The sequence below is a fragment of the Balaenoptera ricei genome, chromosome 8 (assembly GCF_028023285.1).
Source record: "Balaenoptera ricei isolate mBalRic1 chromosome 8, mBalRic1.hap2, whole genome shotgun sequence".
NCBI lineage: Eukaryota > Metazoa > Chordata > Mammalia > Artiodactyla > Balaenopteridae > Balaenoptera > Balaenoptera ricei.
Window position 1 is genome coordinate 74,117,502 of NC_082646.1, and position 21,227 is coordinate 74,138,728.

The following is a 21,227-nucleotide window of genomic DNA, read 5'->3' on the forward strand; positions in this document are numbered from 1 at the left end:
GACTGAGGCTCCAGAACTCACATCAACCTGCCTCAAATCACGACATGCTGCTCGCCCAACTTCCATGTCAGGAAAGTTTTCCCCTCAGTCACCTCTAGCGTTGGCATCTTTGCAGGGAACACAATGCAGACTACACTTCTTCCTTCCAGACTTACATTCCCACTCTCGGTACCCTGAGACAGGCCACTCCCTGTCTCTTGCCCACTTTCTATCTCTACCACCACCCACAGATGCAAACACTCTAGCCCCATGTGGACACGTCAATGATCCACTGTGGCCAAATTTCCCAACCTGCCTCATGACCCTTAAGGATGGCTAGTACTGCAAGATAGGGCTCACTAACAAACAAGGACCTTTCTGGAGGTGTCTGAAACTCTGGTGAGAGGAGAGGACTTCACAGCAAAAACACATTCCTTCAGCATCTCCTTTAGGCTCACAACATCTCTGAAGCAGGCAGGCCTCTTATCCCCTTTCACAGATGGAAATACTGAGGTTGAAGAGTAGATTGACCTAAATCTAGTAAGAAGCACAGCTAGCACTAGAACTCAGCTCCTCTGATTGCTGACCCAGTGATCTTCCTACCACAGAGGAGAATACTAAGAACGAGGGCTCGAAGGCCTGAAGGCCTGGATTCAAATCTCAGCCCCACTACTTACAAGTTATGTGGTCTTGGGCCCATTACTTAACCTCAATTTTCCTCAGTCGCAACATGAAGAAAATAATAGTCCCTACCTCTCACAGTTGTTGCGTGGATTAAATGGGAAAATATAAGTGAAAGACCTAGCAGGTGCCCAAGATGGTGTTAGGTCTATCATCACACAACCCTGAAGGCGTAGCACCAGGACTTTTCCATCTTAGTTCCCACTGTGCAAGGCTTTAGTCTGAACACAGGGCCATGAGGACCTGCACCAACTTAATTAAACCAGCTTTCTGCCTTGGAAGGCCTGGCCAGTCGCCTCCACCTAGTTTTCAGATCTTATTGAGATGACCTTGAATATGCTCTTCTTTCTCCATAAAAGCTCTTCCCGGCCTCCTTCATCCCCTAACTCCAACTCTCCTTCAGTGGCACCTCTGAGGTCAGCTCATCCAAGAAGTTTTTCCCCAGGCTGAATTCCCTTATCTCCCACAGATTCCTGAACTTACAGCCCTAACGGGATACTTATCACTGTTATCAAAATTGGCTCTGTACTTGCCTGTCTCCCCCACTGGACTGAGAACCACTGAAGGCAGGCAAGGACTGTGCTATGTTCATTGTTTGATCTTCAGTACCCATCTGGTATCGGTTTGTATTATATTTGTGGTGTAACAAATTACCACAAATTTAGCAGCTTAAAACAACACACATTTACCATCTTACAGTTGTGAAGGTCAGAAGTCCAAAATCAGTTTCACTGGGCTAAAACCAAAGTGTCAACAGGGCTGCATTCCTTCTGGAGAACCCATTCCTTGCCTTTTTCAGCTTCTACATTCCTTCCTCACAGGCCTGCATCACTCCAACCTCTACTATAGTCATCACATTTCCTTCTTTTCACTCTGACCCTCCTATAAGGATTCCTCTGATTACACGGGTCTCACCCAGATAATCCAGCATAATCTCCCCATTCCTCACTTAATTACACCTGCAAAATCCCTTTTACCACATAAGGTAACACTGACAGGTTCCGGGGATCAGAACACGGACACCTTTTGGAGAGGGAGCCATCTTTCAGCCTACCTCACTATCACAGCTCTTAGTGCATAACAGATGGGCAGTGACTGACTGCCTCCTGCAAGAAACCATGCTCCACGTGGTCCTAAACCACTGAGACGTAGAAGCTTCTCGACAGGTTTAGGAGGGACCCAAAGCCTACAGCCCCTGTTCTAGCCAAAATCTCCCAAAGGAGGCCTTCTCTTCATAACCTGCAACTCTGAGTTTCTTCAGCTAACGTGGAAGCAGCCCACACACCTCCACCCTAGGTAAAAACCTACTGGTTGATCCTCTGAACTCTGAAAATATGGATAAATGAATCAGTCTCAAACATCATTTGGTAATTGCCCTTTAGATAGACTGACAGGCACAGTCTATGTCTTCTTGGAGCTCACAATCCACACAGCATCATCACAATGTGTACAGAAGCCAAAAGGCAGCAGGATAAGGATTTTACCACTTACCAGCATGAGTCAGATTTGATAAATACACATATTATAGATACAGCACATTCTTTGAAATTCTATCAAAATCAAGCTTTAAATTAGCAGGCTACAGCAGCAACCTAGCAACCCAATCACATTCATTTCCACTTGAGCCTGGTACCTGAACAAGAAAGTGTCAGAACCCTGGACAAGGGCAGGCTGGGTGCAGGGCACACCCACCTTGTGGAATGTGGCAGGTGTCAAGGAGGAGCAAGGGAAGGAGCCCAAGCTGGGATCTGAACTCTCACTCTCCAATCTACCCTGTGTGACCATGGGCTTGTTAATCAACCTCTCGGAGCTTTCTCAATATACAATATACACACAATGAACCCATTCATACTGACCGACAGATAAAATACCTAGTAGGTAATATGCTTCCACTAGGGTCTGGCCCCCTTCTTCCTGCTCCTAAAAGAATCAAGTTGATAGGGCAAGTAAATCCTCTCAGAGAGTACAACTTGGTGTATCCGCGCTGTTTCCCTAATGTCATCCACACATTGCCCGCACACCGCCTCCATGATTCTGCCACCTCGCTGTCCAACCTGTACGTCCACTTTTTCCTTTAAACAGACAGCACAGACTTTAGACACATCCTAAGCAACAGTAGCTGCCAAATGATGAGTTCAATATTCCAGTCATATTTCACATGAAAAAATCATATACTCAGGTATAAAACTATTAAAATTTAAAATACTCACCCCTGTATTATCCCATATCCTGTTACATTTTGGGAAACTCTGGTGAAAAAACCTGAGTTCTGGTCCTGACTGCGCTAACAACTATTAGGTATGTCCACGTGAGGTCCCTTCTCTGAGACTCAGTTTCCCCCAAGTAAGAAAAGAAAGAGAATGATCTAGACAACCTTTCCATTTCCTCCAGTTCTGAGGTTATGAGATTTATTATCAAGTGGTCCAGATAAGCAAAAGAATCCAAGCAGGGAATTTTTGGAAAAGGTAATGAATACCACTCAAAATTATTAGAATCATTTATCATAAAAGATGACAGAAGAAAAGGATGAGAGAGAATGACAAAGAGATAAACGCCATACCTTCCCTCATCTTGAAAGACTCTGACTTCGTGCTTCTCTTTTAAGGGATTTTCAAAAGAGAGGGCCCTTGGTCTTAAGATGGGACAACCTGGATTTGAATGTCAGCTTGGATGGTTGTTAGTTTTATCACCTTAGGCAGGCCATTTAACCTCACAGTTTTTCTACAACTGTAAAATGGGTAACACCTCCTTCACAAGGTTGTCTGGGGATTAAATGTGAATAACTTGTCTAAAGCACCTGGAACAGAGCTGGATACAGTTGCTGTTTGCTATTACTATTACACCTGGACTAACTGGTGGAGTACACATCTGCCTCTCCCACTTAATGATAAACTCTCTAAAGGCAGGAATGCCTTGCTCATCTTTCTCTCCCCCACCGTGCCTAGCACGGTGTTTCACATAAAATAAAGAACTTGGCCTGAATTTGTAGGGAATCAAAGCTTACAGAAAGAGTGCCTGCTCCAAGACAGGAAACTGAAGATGCCCAGAGATGTATAAATAACAAGCAATTCTTCCCTGACAAAGACAAACGTTCCCTTCTTCATAAAACAAAAGTCTTTAGAATTCACCAAGATGTACACAATGCTTGGGCCATGATTCCCTGCTTCGATCTTCCTTTATAATATTCTACATTTTCCATCATGTGTCCATAATAGGAAAAATTATTTAAATTGTTACAAGGATAAATGAGACTGCTTGCCTCTGACTCAGAAATTCAGAGACCTGGGGTCCAGTCTCCAGCGTTACATATCTGGCTACCTGACCTCAGAAAAGTTACTCCATTTTCCAGTAAAATGACAGGAACAATATCCCTCTGATGACATCACCAGGCTGCTGTGGGAACTAAGGCACCCAGGTCCGTGCTGTGAAAAATCTCTGCTAACGAGAACTCTGGAATCTTCTGAGTATGCCCGGAGTCCCACCAGTTGCTTTTCACTTTTTATTCCTAACCAGACCTTTATTCCTTTACTTGTGTTATACGCCCATAAATGTTATTCCTGTCATAAAAAGAAAGAATAACCCACAAAGCTGCAGCCTTTTTCTTATCATATAAACATGCTACAAAAGTAATGAGAATAAATTTGAGGCTGTGATCATAACTCTGTTAATGAGCACCACCCGTGTTTGAAACACCACCAGCCGTGAGTCCTTATTTTCACAGGCTGTTTGTTTCTTTCTTCCCTTTTTTTTTCCCTAACACATTTAAAACTTCAGACCTGAGTGCTCACTGGCAGCTGGTTCGGAGCAGAGGGAAGGACTCAAAATAGCTAACCAGAACCATTAGAAAGAAAGATGGGACCTTGAAAACTCCAAGCCTAATGGTTGGCTCTAAACCAAACATTTCCTCTGCCTAAAGTCAAATCAAGCTAGCAACCTCTTTATTTCTTTCTTTTTTGTTTTTATATCCACAAACATTTAGTTTATTTACATGAATTACACTCAAGTCAGAAGGAGATACAACTGATCCTCAGTACCTAAGTATTGCCCAGCATTAAGGCAAGCTGATGTACAATCCTTTTTATATATCTTGCATTACTATCCTAATATCAACTATCTTTGATCCACCAGCAACCTCGTTCTTAAAAGGTACCACTAAGTGAGTGAGCCCAAGAGGATTACAGTGCCACACAAATGACACTTAAAAGTAACAGCCAAGAAGGTGCTGTGTCTATAAGCCTCACAGAGCCTATGGATGAAAGGCAGAGGGGACAAGAGAGGGGCACCGAAAAACCAAAATGACCAATAAGGACCTCTTTTACTCATTTTACAAACATATCCAGAGTTAGCTGGAGATGTTAGAATAGGTGGATGGAAGAAAGGCAGTATGCAAATGTACTTGCAGAAACTTCAGTTTATTCTTACTCTGGGAGGCAGAGATCTTCAGAGGCATGATTTCCACAGGGGGTCAACCACACAACAGTAACAATTCCTAATAGTCAACTTCCTCATCAATAAAATGTGGGCAATAATTAACTGCACCATAAATTGTTGTGAGAATTAAATGAGATAATATATGAAAACACTTAGAACAGTGTCTGGTACATAGTAAGCTGCATTACATTACTGCATTACAGTTTTGCATACACTATTCCATTTAATCATAAGAGGCAGGCTTTATTATTCTCACAGAACACCAGTTCAAAGAGACAAAAGGACTCGTCCAGAGTTACAGAGATAAAAAGTGCCAGGTGTCTGGTTGTTCTTGGGACTAACAATTCACAATCCACAATCATGGCTGGACCAGAGATGGCTGCATTAGCAAGAGTTTGAGGCTGCTACCTTTCCAGCTCAATTATGCTCTGTGCCTGCAGTCAGGGATTCACAGGTCTCCAAGGCCTCTTTGAATAATCTGAGACTGGAAAACAGACTTAATGTGAAGATCAGAAGAAACTCTTCCAGGACAGTTCTCATATCTGACCCTAGAAGCCCAGGTATGGCCTCTGGGGTGGGCACAAAATGACATTTCTGACATTCTCATCTTCTGTAAAATAAAACAGCTCTCTCAGCTGCTGCTCCAAGGATCCTCTAGTTACCTTTAATTAAAAAAAAAAAAAAAAAAACCTACCAATTAACAAGCACTGTGTTCAATCCTTTACAAACGTCTTGTATAATCCTCACAATTATCCTACTGGGGGGAGGGGGTGAAGAGAGGTACCCTTATCCCTGTTTAACAGGCAAAGAAACAGACTCAGAGAGGCCCACAAACACAAAGCTAGTAAACAGCAGAGACTGAGTTTGAACCCAAGTGGGCAGAGAAAGTGCCACAAACCATATGCCTCAACTAACTCCTCGTCATTCTCTCTCCCCTCACCTGGAGACGCAGGGGGCATAGGCCTGGAATAACTAGCCTCTTTTCTCTTCACCAGAGACAGTACAAACCCTAGGGAGGAATTTTGTATTTTACAAACCAAGACTGCAGAGACTGCCAGGGTCTTTATTGTTTCTCCCCTTGATCTTCTGTGATTCAGAACAAGCCTTCAGAAGCACCTCTCTCTTAAACTGGGTACTTTCTCCAGCTGCCCGTCCCAGGAAGACGCTCCCTGCCAGAGCTGGGGCTGAGGAACACAGTAACAGCCACCATTAAACCCAGCACCTCTGTTAAGAGGGAAGGGAGAAGTCTAGGAGCTGGTGTACAGAGAGAAAGACGGACCCTTTTCCCAGGTGGCAGTGGCGGTCAGGTCCCAGAACAGAGGCCTCAGCTGATGCTGGACTCTCCACAGCCCGCTGTGCCCAGCATGGACATTAGGAACAGGACACATGGGGGACTTTCCAAACCAGCCCTGCTCAGCCCTCTGACCCTACCACTCACAGTGACTCTGATCTCTTCCTGTTCACCCCACAATTCCCACAGCCTTTATAACAGCTGCCTCACTTTGCCCACAACGTCACAATCCCTGATGACCTCCTGTTCGCTTCACAGTGCCCCCAGGGACCCACCTACTCTTTACAGAATCACCTTGAGTAGCTTCCCAGGCAGTGGCCAGGCCATTATCAATAAGTATTCAGCTATGACCAGTAGGCTGCAAGTGAGCAAACATTAGATGGCAGACTTCCCATAATCTAAAAAAAAATTGTTCTTAATCAGGACCATCTCCAAATCCTCAACTCGCAGAGTGCCAGCAGATCACCAGCAGCTCAGGGCACTGCTGGAGAAGGTGGCACTCTAAAAGCATGTGAGTTGGGGGAGGGGTGCCACTGAGTGCACATACCACAAACCCAGTGGGAAGACAGGTGGCACAGACTCCCCAGTAACCCAGGGTGTCAGGATCAGAGGCCTCTCTGAAGCCAAGCCCTCCTTCACTCATTTCCTCCCCGGAAGGCTGGGGTGAGATGGGGACTAGGTGTCCCTGGGCAGCCATCAGAACAGTCCAGCCCTGGAGACCAGAGCCAGGAGGAACCCAGGAAGCCAAGCCACTGAGGTAGGGGACAGACAACTGAAGGGAGGGATGTGGGGTACAACAGCCTGTCTCAGCGAACCGCTCTGATACAATTCACAGCCCACAGTTAGAGCTAAAATCCCCCTCCCTGCACTCCTCACCCCTATAAGCCCATCCTCCTCCCCACATTCCTCTCCCCCCCCCCATAAGCCCAGACCCCTCTTGCACCCTCAAGAGTGTCAGCTTCCAAGGCAAGCTCATCTTCTCATCACAGATCTGCCAACCCTTCAGTTTACAAGGCTGAGTCCTCTATCCTAAACTGACAAAGAACAAGCAGTGTCCCAGGTCTCTAAGGCACAATGCTGCCAGGAGGGCTGAGTTTGACAATTCTCCTCAGGCCCCAGCTGGGGCAAAATCTCAGCCCTCCAGCCAGCCCAATCCGCCAAGCCAAGCCTCATCCACAGCCGTCCGTTTAAACCTGGGCCCTCCCATTCTTATTTATTCACTAGCACACACAGAGCACACCTGGTGAGACTACCAGTTTTAGAATCCACCTGCTCCCAGCCAGCTGGGAGGGAAACTGAAACCACAGCAAGAACTCCGCCCTCAGCTCTTCCCCAACCTTGACCTCCTCCTTCCACTTGGAGCTGAGGGAACTGGGAGAGGCAGGTCAGGTGACCACCTGACAGACACTTTTGCCTCGGCCCACAGTCCTACAGAGCAGGGGACTGAAAATATACCCCAGGGCACTTGCTGAGCAGGGCGGAGGTTTTCAGGCACTGAGGCCGGGACAAGGCAGTTCTTTTCTGAACGCTTCAGACTACCGGCTGAGGGCTCAGGTCTCACACACCTGAGCCTGGAAGCTGCTCTGAGGCAGTTGGTGGGAATGAGGTTGGTTTCAGAAGGCAAAGGAGGAAAGGTATGGGCCGGTTCCAAAGTAGATAAAAAACAAAAGCTGCTCCCTCTGTGCCCTCCGGGGGGAGATGGGACTATCCCACAGATGGGGAAAGGGGGTCCCTTTCGTGGAGTGCCGGTCACTGGGGGAATGCCAGTATCCTTTTCAGGAAATAGGCTGCAATACCCTGGGCTTAAACCTTGATGGCCAACGCCAAAAAAGGGAAAGAAAAACCTGCAACCCACCAATCTCATTTCCAGATTCCCTCTCTCCAGCCTAGACACATTAATAATTAACTTGCCTACCCGGAGCTCGCCGGCGTTGCTATAAAAGATGAGTAATGGCACTGGAGTCCCGGCCCGATGCCCGCGGGCTTCTGGGCTCGGGGCTGGGACGGGCACTGGAACAAAGCCTCCGCGTTCCTCCGGGAAGGTGTGTCTGAAACTAGACCTGTCAACGGCGAGAAGCTGACCCCTTACCTCCCCCATAGCCGGCTCCCTGCGAGAAGGGGTGGGGGGAGGGGCCGGCGCCCCGCCGCGCGGGGCGGAACGGGTGGACAGGTCTCCTTTGCCCACTTCCCCTCCCCCGCACCCCGACCGACCGGTGCCCCCAACCACAGCCCATTTCGGGAAGCCGCGCTGTCTGCTGAGAGATAATCCTGTTACCATGAATGCAGTCTGTACTTGGAGACCAATTCTCACAACAGCAAGACAGCTCCCTCGGCGCCCTTCCCGATGAGTAACCCAAAGCCGGTCGCCGGCTCAATGAATTCTGTCGCTGAAACTCCAGCGGCGAGCTGCGGCTCCCACGCGGATGGCCGGCCGGGGACGAACCGGCTCCCATCACGCCAGCGCCCAGACACAAAAGCATCCCTAAATGCAGCCCGGGCACCCTGAGCCCTACCCGCCCAACAGCCCGCAGCCCCCCGAAAGTTACGGCGCGCGGACACACCTGCAGGGCCCCCGCGGCGGCCCCCTCCAGCCCCCCAGGGCGGCGGGGCACGCGTCCCCGGACGGGCAGCGCCGCGGCTCCATGAGCCCGCTCCGGGAGCCGGGGCCGGCTACCGGTCAGCAGCGCGGGGAGGCGGAGCGCGCTGGGGCCTCAGCTCGCCCGCGGTGCATCTCGCTCCCTCCTCGTCCTCGCCCGGCCTTCCCTAAGAGCCCACACCCACTTGACATAAGCGCGGATCAAAGCACTTGGCGCAGCGCCAGACGGCAGACCCCGCAGGTCCAGAGCGCGACCCGGGTGCCGCCGCTCGGCCAAGACCGCGCGTCCGAGCGCGGCACGTTCCTCTTCTTGCAGAGGATGCTGCAAGCGGGAGTGGGCAGGGAGACGGAGGAGGTGGGGGGGAAACCGGCGGAGGGGGCAGGACCTGCCGCCTAACAGCAGCGCTGCTCTGGCGCCCAGCCAGCCACCAGCAGACCTTACAGCCGTTGCCGCAAGCGCCCATCGACTGTGAAGACCAGGTCGCAGGTGACCTGGGTTGCTGTCCTCTCCCCGCCAAGGTGAGTCCTGACCTTGAATTCTCTTCCTCAGAATGACTCAAGGAGGCTCCTCTCCAACCACCTCTACGAAATTGCCGGGGCTGATTCTGCCAAGCCAGTAATAAATGCTTGATTGGATGTGGGTGCTGACCCCACCACCCAGGAGGCCGCAATGGGGCACCCAGGGAAGCAGACCATACCCTCTGGCTTGTGGCTATACCAGCAGCCTCAACTGGGTCTCCTTTCTCTCTCTCTTCTCTCAATGCCTTTGGCAATAAGGGACAGCTCTCCTGGTTCTGCAGGCAATCAAAAACAGCACCACCCAGCAGCTCACACACACTTCTAATTCACTCATTAGCATCCATCCAAATAGTCAAACATTCGAGCATTTACTAAGGCTTAGTATATGCCAGGACCAACAGAAGATAAAACAGCATTCCTACACTCATAGAGCCCTACACTCATAGAGAAGATAGTCTAGTCGCTGAGACAGATATTAAAAATAAAGCAAGGTAATTATAATTGTGACAAGGATATTAAAGATAAGAGGTGCTACAAGAATGCACACAGGTACCCTAAACTATCTTGGCAGTCAGGAAAGGCTTCCCTACGGAAGTGACAGTTGAGCTGATGAGGAATGAAGAGAAGTCATCCAGGGGAAGGCAAAGTTCAGGCAAAGACCCTGGTTATTAAAGTGTAGGTCTGCTCCCATTCACACGTGGAGATAATCAAGCAGACAGTGAAATGCCATGCCCGAGACACCTAGGTCTTTGTCCAGGAGGGGCGTGAGGCAGCTTACAGGCCCTGGAAGAGAGCCTGGCCATCTGTCCAAAGAGGCCCTATGTCTGCTTTCTCATCTCCCCCTGAACTAGGCTGGCCCACCTCATCACTGAGCTCTGAACAGGTAGTCGGGAGCCTTCACTCTGGCTTCAACTCCATCATCAATTGGCTGTGTGGCTCTAAAGAAATCCCTTCCAACTCTCTAGTTTCAGTTTCTCTATCTGAAATGAGGGTTTGGATTAGAACAGTGTTTCTACACTTTTTTTTTTTTTAAACCATACTCCCTTTTGGATAAACATACAACTGTCATTCCTGTTCTGTAGTATCTATGATGACAAGACATCAAATCATTTTCCAAATCAAAAATTATAATATTGAATGTGCTTTTAAAGCTATATATTCCCTTTAAGTATTCACCATTAAAAGATCTCTGCTGAAGATAACTTGGAAGCAGGATTAAAGAAATGGTGTCCAAGCTCCCCCTTTTCCTGTTATCTGTCCCCATTCCTCCAACAGGAACCTAGCCACAAGCACTTATCATCTCCAGCCTCATTTCTTTTATTCTTTCCAGGATAAATTGGCCAGGCAATGAACAGAAGCCGTAGGTCATCCAAAAGGCATGCTGTGGAAGACTCTTTTGAATGATAATTTCCAGTGATGCTGGGAAATAGACACTTTGAAGGAAGCACATAATGTTCCTGGGGACAAATTAGCTATATGATTTAAAAGCCTTAAAAATGTACTATCCTTTGAACCATCAATTCTCCATCTAAGAATTTATCCTCAAGACATAATTATGGATGAACACAAAAATTTATACACAAGGATTTTTATAACAGCAAATGATTGGTTAATAAACTGTGGTACATCTTTGCAACTGAATATATGCAACTTTAAACCTAATATATAGAATATTTACTGTTGAATAAAACAAAATGAAGGTTACAAGACAAATGATCCCAATTGTGTGTGCATGTGTCTGTGTATAGGTTTGAGAGGGGTGGTAAGCACCTATGGTGGAACGGTACTGTGTTCATTTTTCTTAGGATGACTCAGAACCTACCCCTTGGACCAAAACGTGACGTCACTATGGCTTGTCATCCTCACAAGTAAATCTATTAACCCATATGAAAGTTATAGAAGTTTAATATTAAAACAGAACAGAATAAACCTTACAGACAGGCAAGAACACAGTTAAATTCTCCACCGCCATCCACTTACCATTAGGGATTTGATAGTAATCTTAAAGGTAGAAAGGTTTTTCCCCCAGACTTTTCATTTCATATAGATTTTTTTTTAAGTCGTTCTTTCCTTGAGTCTAGTTCAATAGTTTCCAAACTTTAGAGTGCATAAAACTTACTATCCATGGTGTTTGTAGGGTAATCTTGACTTTGGGATTCTTTTCCCTTACATTCTGAGTTTAGAACCTCATCACTGTATGACAGTTCAGAAAAAAAGACTACCAGAAGGATATTTAGCAAAATGTTAACAATACTGGAATTAGAGTTGATTTTTATTTCCTTCCTTGGGATTTTCTGTGTTTTCCAAGTGGTCTGACAATAAATACATACTACCTTCGTAATCAGAAAATAAAATGTTGCTTAAGTGGGTTAAAACCCCTCCAAAAGATAAAAGAAACTATGCCTTGACTTTCAAAGGGGTGACTCCGACCATGCCTTTCACATGCCTTCTCTCTGCCAAGTTCTCGTACTGCCCCAGTTGGTGCCCCAATACCCAAGGACAGACAGTACATTGTCGCTAGGATACCATACAGGAAAAACTGGCAAGAAAATTATTTTTACATTTACCTCCTGGGGTGTGCTTATAATAATGCTTAGAAGCTTAGACTAAAGGGTCCAAAATGAAGCAGCCATGACGATCCGCTAATGGATCTCCTACCCATGAAACTCTCTACCAAATATTCTAGGTTCTTAATAAGCTGAGAACATATAAGGCATATACACCTTTGGTCCTGAGGACCAAACACTATTCAGCTTGCTTTTCCCAGACCTGATGGTGCCACCAAGCACACTGGCAAGGACCAGCAGAAAAAGGACAGGCCATAAATCAGACTGCGCTCAGCCAGTAACCGATGAGTGATCTGTGCCTCAGTTTCCCCTCTGTTAAATAGCCTAATAAAGGCTCTACTTTTCTTTTAAGGGTGGATATAAAAGCATTAGGATAAAGCGAACAGTAGTATCTCAGTGTAGCATGTTATTATTTAATGAAAGTATATGCTAGGACTTTTGGGAAGAGAAGGAGCTGGCTAGTTGTGAGTTCTTTGGCACAAGGGCAGTAAGCTGCAATTTGCCTCATATGTCAAGCTTTTTGAGAACCTAGAGTGCTCACAAACCAGATGAAGGATGTGAGGTGGGAAACATAACTGTGCTGACTTTCTCTTGTGGCATAACTCATGAACTCCTGAGTCAAGGACAGAAGGTGGGTTAGATGAAAAATCCAAGCTGGAGGCCCAGGTTTCTCAATACACAATAGCCAAAAACCATCAGGGCAGCATCTAAAGATGAGGAATGCTCGTATTATCTGGCCACTTAAATTCAATAATCATTAAATCCCCCACCAGGCGTAGCAACTTCATTCTCTGCTCAAAATGAAGCACATGACTTCCAAGCCAGACAGAGATGCCATTACGTTACATTTTAAATCTATCTAGAGTCTAATAAAGTTAATTTTACTGTTATGGCATCTATTAAAACATGGGGCCTTTGTTTAGAGAGTAAACAGAGGGGAGGGAAGCACAGACTTGAAGATCTGGGAATTTTGATTATTCCAGAATTGTTTCTGGAAAGGAGGTAACAAGAACAAACTTGATTTTAAAAAATAATTTTAATGGGACCAAGTGTATAAGAAGGGCTGCTCTTGTTCAACTATCCAGCCCCCTTGAGAACAGACCAGCCTCCCCCTCCCCCTCCCCCACCACACACAGCCAGGCAACAGCTCAGGGACAAAAATGAGGCACCCTGCTTCACCCAAGCAGGAAACATTGAACACACTGACCACGGTAGCCAACTTGGGTCTGGAACTTGGAGCCTAAGAGTCATTAAGAATGGGAAAAAAGCCTACTTGCTCCATGGTCAGAGACTAAAAGCCATGCAAATGAGTTTTGATAAAATGAATAATTAATAAGCAAATATACAGCTTTACACATCTTTTAAAAATCAAGAACAAAACCAAATCACAAAACACCTAATTAGCTAGAATACATGTCTATGACCAGTGATCTTCATACATCCATTTTAATCAAAATAACCTTGGTTGACTGTAAAAAAGCAGATGCCAGGGGTCCACCCCTAGAGAATCTCATGCAACAAGTCTAGGGTGAGCCCAAGAATGTGCATTTTAGCAAACAACCCAGGTGATGTCACTGTTTGTGGTCTAGAGACCACACTTTGAGAAATGTGAAGCTACAAGGCCAGGAGGGCCTAACGCACCTGGCTCCACTTACCTTCTAGCAGGTGTCACCCTCCTGGACTTGAACCCTCCTGGACTTGAATCAATTCATAATGGAAGCTGAATGAATACAACTGATACATCTTGTGAAACCTCAACAAAATTGTAACAAAACTAGGGCGTGATGAAGAACGCCAGAAAAAAAGAAAATAGGAAGCACTTAGCACATAGGAAGTGCTCTAAAACTGTTACCTTTTAGAAGAATGAGGATAGTGAAATTTTGATACCTGTCTAGTCTCACCTTGTACTCATAAGCCAGGTATAAACCCCCTAAATTCACTAGTGTTATCACCAAAAAACTGCACAGACTCAGCCAGACATGAGTTAAAAATCTGGGCTCACCCACTTGCCAGCGGTGTGGCCCTGGATAAGTTTTTTCTTCTCTGAGTCACTCTATCTGCTCAACTCTAAAATGGGTTTAAAAAAAAATCTATCCCCTTAATGTTATGAGGAAGAAATAAAGAATTGTGAAAATGTGTGGGACATAGTAGGTACTAAATAATTGGCAGCTATCATTACTTAGTCAATGGATAAACATTTACTAAGGCCTTTTATAAATCAGGCACTGTCAGCACAGGTGATACAGTAGTGACAAAAGAGACAGAGGGACAAAAAGACAGATAACAAACAAGTAAATAATTTCAGAGATTGATGTCTGCTATGAAGAAAATAAAACAGTGATGTGACAGAGTGAAATGGTGGTTCACAGTATGTATCAGGAAAAGCCTAAGATGTGGCATTTAAACTAAGATCTTGTGGAGGAGCACTTCCAGCACGAGACCAGGTGGGAACAAACCAAGCGCATTCCTGGGAAGGAAGGACAGTAAAGCTAGAACTCAGTGACCAGTGGGATGGGCGGTAAAAGAGGAAACTAGGGAGTCAGAGAGCGAAGGTTATGGAGGCCGTGTAATACCTAGTGAGAGTTTAGATTCTCTTCCAAATGGCAATAGGAACCATAGAAGAATTTAAAAGAAAAGATCGTGCCATGGAAGAGGCATGATCTGATTTGCCTTTTTAAAAGACTTCTGTAGCTGCTATTTGGAGAATGGCTTGGGGGTTGGGGACAAGCCATTAGAACTGTCCTAAGAATGTTACATGTATGATCTCTTTTAATCCTCATGAAAACTTAAAAAAAATTTTTTTTTTATTTTTGGCTGCATTGGGTCTTCGTTGCTGCGCGCGGGCTTTCTCTAGTTGAGGCGAACGGGGGCTACTCTTCGTTGCAGTGCGCAGGCTTCTCATTGCAGTGGCTTCTCTTGCTGCGGAGCACGGGCTCTAGGCACGTGGGCTTCAGTAGTTGCAGCACGTGGGCTCAGTAGTGTGGCTCGTGGGCTCTAGAGCACAGGCTCAGTAGTTGTGGCGCATGGGCTTAGCTGCTCCGCAGCATGTGGGATCTTCCCAGACCAGGGCTCGAACCCGTGTCGCCTGCATTGGCAGGCAGATTCTTAACCACTGCGGCACCAGGAAAGTCCCATGAAAACTTTTTATATGAGTACTATTATCATCCTGATTTTACAGACACCAAACCCAGGCATAGAAAGATTAGGTAACTTGCTCATCACAATAAGTGGAGGATCCAGTATGCAAACCCAGATGGTCTGACTGCAATGCCTCTCTACTGCCTTTGAAAAGAAGTAGGGAGAACTAGCAACACTAGGTAAGGAGACTACTGCAGGAGTACAGGCAAGAGAGGGTGGGGGCTGACCAAGACGGCAACAGAGAAGATGCTGAGGGGGATTCAGCTGTGCAAAATGTCTTGGTAGCAGAGCCAACAGGACTCACTGATGGGATTTATGACAGGGGTGCAGGAAACAGACAAGCAAAAAAGACTCCCAAGTTTTTGATCTGAGCAACAGAGTGGATGGCAGTGCAGTTTCCTGAGATGATTAAGACTGGGGAAGAAAAAAAATCAGAGCGGGGAGGCATTAAAATCAACCAAGAACTCAGTTTTGTACTTGTTAGGTTTGAGGTGTCTATTAGACATCTGAGTGGAGAAGTCCTGAAGGCAGTGAGCTGTGTCAGTCTCCACTCAGGGGAAAGGTCAGGGCTGGAATTGTAATCAGAGGCATCTCATCATCACGTGACTCCTTACTTAGTGTATGTGTATTTGTGAGGGTGGAAGAGGAGGACTCTTCCAGCTACGGACCTCTGGTTTGTTGTAATAAGCCAAGGCAGAGCTGCATTTCAACACAGGACTACAATTTGCTCTGAGGCTGAAAGCACCCTGCCCAGCCTGCCCTCTGTGATCCAGTAAAGTCTGCATGCCAGCCCCATCCTCTAAACTAGCTTCCTGGGAGCCTATGTAGACAGAATTCTTTCAAGATGACCTCCAGCATGCCAGATCCCCGGAAGGCAACAGAGGCTGGAGGTCCTAGAGGAGAGGTTGGAAATAGGAGCCGTGGAAGGAAGTTTATCGGGCATCCTGCCAGCTTGTGAGAAAATGACTTCTGCCTCCCTCTTCCACTTCAACACTCCTTTTTTCGGTCCTCCTATCATCGAAGCCCATACGGGTGCGAGTCCCTGGAATTGCTCACAAGGGCCAGGGTGTGATAATAATAAAAGGGTTTCCAAAATAGCCTCCCACATTCAGGCTTCCCAAATGCCCAGCTGACCTCCAGGCTACACCATTTCCAGAAATATAGCAACCTCGTTTGATAAAATACTTTCAGTACTGACACCACCTTGGCTCAGAGGAAGTGGGTGTGTGCTAGAGGTCAGGTAGAGGTTGGAAGGAAAAGAAAGGCAATTTTTAAAGTTCAGCTGAAATGTCAGGAACACGAAGCTGCCCATGTTTACACAGAGCTTTCCAAAACTGAGAGCAGCTTCCAAGCAGCTTTAAAAAAATGGCTACACCAACCTGTCCAATGAAGTGGCTTTTTAGCTTAACAGAAATAGTACCAGGCTGTTCTCATTCTCCTGTCTCCTTAGGCTTAATCTCCTAGTATAATTTATATTCTTGCTGGTGCTGATTGTTTTCTTTTTCATTCATATTTTATGCCTTTCTCATAAGCTGCTTCGAATCCACTGTGTAACAGGATAAAGCAACAGATGAATAAACAAATAGTGCACAGTCTTGACATTCCTGGATACTAAACTTTCAGATTTATGTAATCAATAAAGGTTGTTTACCATGGATATTAACTGGAGGTTAGGGGGAGGAAATGCCCTAATTAATATGTAAAACCCTTAAAAATTTTGATCTCTTGTTTAAAAAAAAAGAGAGAGTGAGAGAGAATCTGGTAATAATTAGCACCTACATTTTTTCATATTTTTTGTCCCTAAATGCCTGACCAATAATTTATAGGGCAAGTGGGTGAAATCTTATGTCCTATATCTGTATGGATGATTTTGTGGCTCTTACCATTCAAACTAGGAACAACAGGATGCTAGTTCAATAACTGTGCTACTTCATCTTCCAAATAAGACTTGTCAAAGCCACTGAAGGAAATCAGAATAAGACTCAATCTAAATCTAACCACAAACAAAGCTGGAATCTGTCAGTCATTTTCTGGCATAGAGAGGTAAAGGCATGTCAATGCCCACTGCTATTCTCTCGTGTCCTTCTAAATGCAGAAACAAGCTTTAGAATATGAAATAGCCAGCAGCCTGGGAACACAACTTTGGAGACATAAAAATTATTAGGTTTTCTAAATCACTGCATGAGCCAAAATCCTTACTGAGACTAGTGGGACATTTACAAGCATCCCCTTAAATGCCTTCTTCAGGAACACTCTCTAACATAAACCTGAATATAGCAATTATTCAGATCCCCAAGTGCAGGCAGCAAATGTTTTTGAGGAGGCTCATCCTCAAGGGAGCAAAGGAAAAGTGCTATTTTTTTAATCACCAGAAGTCGCTGGAACCAGTATGTTCGCACTCTAGAGCACACAGTGATGACAGATGCTTATAAGGCGCACGCTGAGGACTTGTAACCTTGTGGAAGAACAGACAGATCAAATTATGCCTTGTTGCAGTTTGAAATGTGTTTTACTGCCTTCTAATTTTCTGAAGATTGACATTCCATGCAGTACACGGTAGGTGGCAACACTGAGCTATAAGAATCTCCCACTTGCCAGCCTTGCGGAATAGACAAAGTTTAATATAATAATAAATCCCATTCTAAAAATTAGGTCTCTATTAAAAGAATGACAACAGGCAACAGGCACAAAGTAATTAAAAATACATGCCTGACAAATTTGGAATCAAACGCACCATCAAACGTTATGTCCTGGCATATTGTCACTTCCTGCCTCCACTCTCCCAATCACTGGGCAAATCCAATTATTCCTGAGACACCCTAATTGTGCCTCTCTTCTCCCTGTCCCCCTAGTGACTTTTAAGAAAATAATATTCAACTTTAATGCGCCTGCACTTCAGAAGACACTGTGACAAGAGCAATAAACACATTCTCTGTGTGCAAAAGCCAGGACAAATGAGTTCTGAGACTGCCTTGGCCAACCCTAGGTGTGGGCTTTCTTTCCCCAACTCAAGAGAGACCGGAATGTAACAGCTGTCAGAAAGCAGCAACGGCCTGTGCCAGAAATACCTTGCTGCGCAGCTCTAATTGCCAAGAGATAAGAACCCATAACTCACACAGACACTTGTGGCTCAGGCTCAGACACAGCAGGCAGAAAGGAAACAGCATGCACTTGTGTCAGAGAGGCCTACACTCTGACTCTTACCAGCTATGCGACCTTGGGCAAGCCCTCCACTTCCCCTGAGCCTCAGTTTCCCTCATCTGGGAGGACGAGCATCAACGTGTACCAAATGCCTACTACAGGACTGGACTTACAGCGGGTGCACAATGCCCTGGAGTTATTATTATTAACAATCTCTGAAGGGTACAGTGGAGTTAAATGAACTTGGAGATACTGCGAGAACTATGGTAGTCAAGCTCTCTGGACAAGAGATTTGTACCTTTGAAAGAACCTTGATTTTCTGTGAGAGCTCTATAAGAATCACATAAAATCCCTGGCTGCTCTTGCCTATTCATTTGTTCAAACAAGTATGTACCGAGGGCTCACAGTGTGCCAGGATTATGCCAAGCACTGAAGACAACATGGCCCTGGCCTCATGGGACTTAAAACCTAGTGGAGAAGACAAGCTTTCAAAATAATCTCATTAGTAGATGTAAATGTACATCTGTGATAAGTACCACAAAGGAGAGTTCCATGGCCATCTGTAACATGGCCACCTGAAATGAGAAAATTAGTCCCGTCTGAGGAGCTGCAGGATGACGAGGACTTAATAAGACAAAGAAGAAAGCTAGAGGACACTGTTCTCCATACCCTCAGTGGGCTCGACGTAAGAAATTTAACTTAAAGGAACAAACTAGGAGGCATTTAGTTTCCTCTTAATGACTAGGGTGTTCTTCTTCTCTAACAGTAAAATCCAGAAAACCTACTCTCTTCCCTTTTTTGTTTTGGCTACCGGGAAGCTCCAAGTCAAATGTGAAGCTCAGCAGTAATGCAGACCCTTAATGCATGCATATTTACACTCTTCCCATCCCCCTTGGTTTGTCTTCTTCTTTTTACTTATATTTTCCCTAGTCCTGATTTCAAATTCCTATTTCTATTTTATCATTGTATCTATTATTCATGAATCCTTGGTGAAAGGAGACAGGACACAAATAGAGACTTATTAATACTCTTTCTAAGGCTAAGGGGCTGAGCTGGAAAGAATTAACAAGCTTGCCCTTTGTGTCCCCGCCTGGTGTGTTACCCCAGAGGCAGAGAAAGACATGTGGCTTGGTCCACTTTTATATAAGCAGTGCATTCCTTGTGGTTTGAGTGATCTAGCACAATAGTGCTTTTTTCCAGAGACACTTTATCACGTTATATTTCTACCCTAACAAGCAGCTTTCCTTTTGCTCATTTTTCTCTGAAACATTCAATGACCTATATTTACAGTGAACCTACATTCTGGATATTCCAGGATAGGTGCCCCCTCTCTTTCTAAAAAGTTTTTTTTTTTTTTTTTTGCAATTTTCTGTTTAATAAAGGCAACTCATGAAATATATAACTGGACTTTTCCTTTTATACCTCTGAAAGGCATGATATATACACATAGATTCTTCATCAGACCATATGTCATGATTTCTGGATCAGAAAATAGTCACTCTCCTCTTAATGATGAATTAACGTTCACATGGTAAAGGCTGAAAACAGGATAGAGATGAGGAGGAGATGTGGGAGAGACCATTACCAGTTTTCAGTTTATCTGCACCTCATTAAAAAAAAAAAACAAAACAGGATGTTTTATGTGTAAAAAGTCCATTTTTTGTAGAAAACTACTCCACTTCCTGGGAAGATGAAATCTTTGTAAATGAAAATTAGGCATAATTCCAAGAACTGCAAATTGTGGCTCTTCTCCTTATTTGGTCCTGGCCCCCTTTACATGATGAAAACTTGAACTGTCTCCCCCAGGAAAAAAGACATAAACACAATTTTGGCCAGTTTTAGGGGATTTCAAAAAGCTTCTCAAAATCCATTCATGAACTTCGGAGGCAGAATTTCCCCAAGAATGGAGCAAATAAATACCTGAGGGTACCTGAGATGGCAGTGCGGCAAGAACACTTGAAAAAATATAAATGCTATAAATAATAGTTATACATAATGTAGCTAAGAACTATGAAGGCTAATAAATATAAATATAAAATCATTTTTTTTAAATCACTTATTTGTTTTTTTTTAAGTGAGTCAATTTTATATGGCTATTATAAAAATGCAGAGGTGGAACAGGAATGCCTAAAGTTTGAATGCCTGAAGTTTAGGGAACACTGCACAGAGGAGTCACAAAATCTAAATTTAAAACACTGCAGATACATTCTGAAAGTCATTAAACATTTGTCGAAACCCATAGAATGTACAGCACCAAGAGTAAACCCTAATGTAAACTATGGACTTCAGGTCATAATGATGTGACAATGCAGGTTCATCAATTGTAACAAATGTGCCACTCAGGCGGGGGATGTTGATAACGGGGGAGGCTGTGCACATGTGGAGGTGGGGGGGATATGGGAAATCTCTGTACCTTCTGCTCAGTTATGCTGTGAACCTAAAACTGCTCTAAAAAACAGTCTATTTTTTTAAAAAAAGTCACTCTCATAAAGCAGCTCATTCAAGGACACTGGTTTTTCCTTTTCTCTCTCCTCATGTTCTCCCAGACCAGCTGGCTTGGCAACACATACCCCATGTCACTCTTAGCCCTCCTCCCGGCTTTCCTTCTATTCCCAGCCAGAGGATTCCAGTACTGCTGCAAAGATTATGAAGAGTTAAAGGCTGCTCTGGCGCAGGCGGCATGTATGGGGTGAAGGGTAGGGATTTCCCTGAGCTGCCTGTACAGAGGTAACTGACCAGGGTGAGGCGACAAAGACCAGCTGCATTTCACTGACACCCGGGATCTGATGAGACCCAGACTTCGCCATAGGAAGTGAGTCAGAAACCGAGGAGCTCAGACAATGCGCCAACAGAAGCCAGGGCCACTGGAGGCTGGGACAAGAAG

At 45.1% G+C, this 21,227-nt stretch overlaps 1 protein-coding gene across 9 annotated transcripts in view; it reads right to left on the reverse strand.

Annotated features, from left to right (window-relative positions):
* Positions 1 to 21,227, reverse strand: part of PLEKHA7 (pleckstrin homology domain containing A7) — a 208,344-nt gene that overhangs the window by 123,404 nt on the left and 63,713 nt on the right. The window contains exon 1 of one of the 9 annotated variants that reach the window (XM_059931194.1): positions 8,944 to 9,048. The exons of the other annotated variants lie outside the window; for them this stretch is intronic. Within the exon in view, the coding sequence (XP_059787177.1) occupies positions 8,944 to 9,026 (83 nt within the window). The 5' untranslated portion in view covers positions 9,027 to 9,048. Of the gene's footprint in view, positions 1 to 8,943; positions 9,049 to 21,227 lie in introns of those variants that run through there. 9 annotated transcript variants of the gene reach the window in all.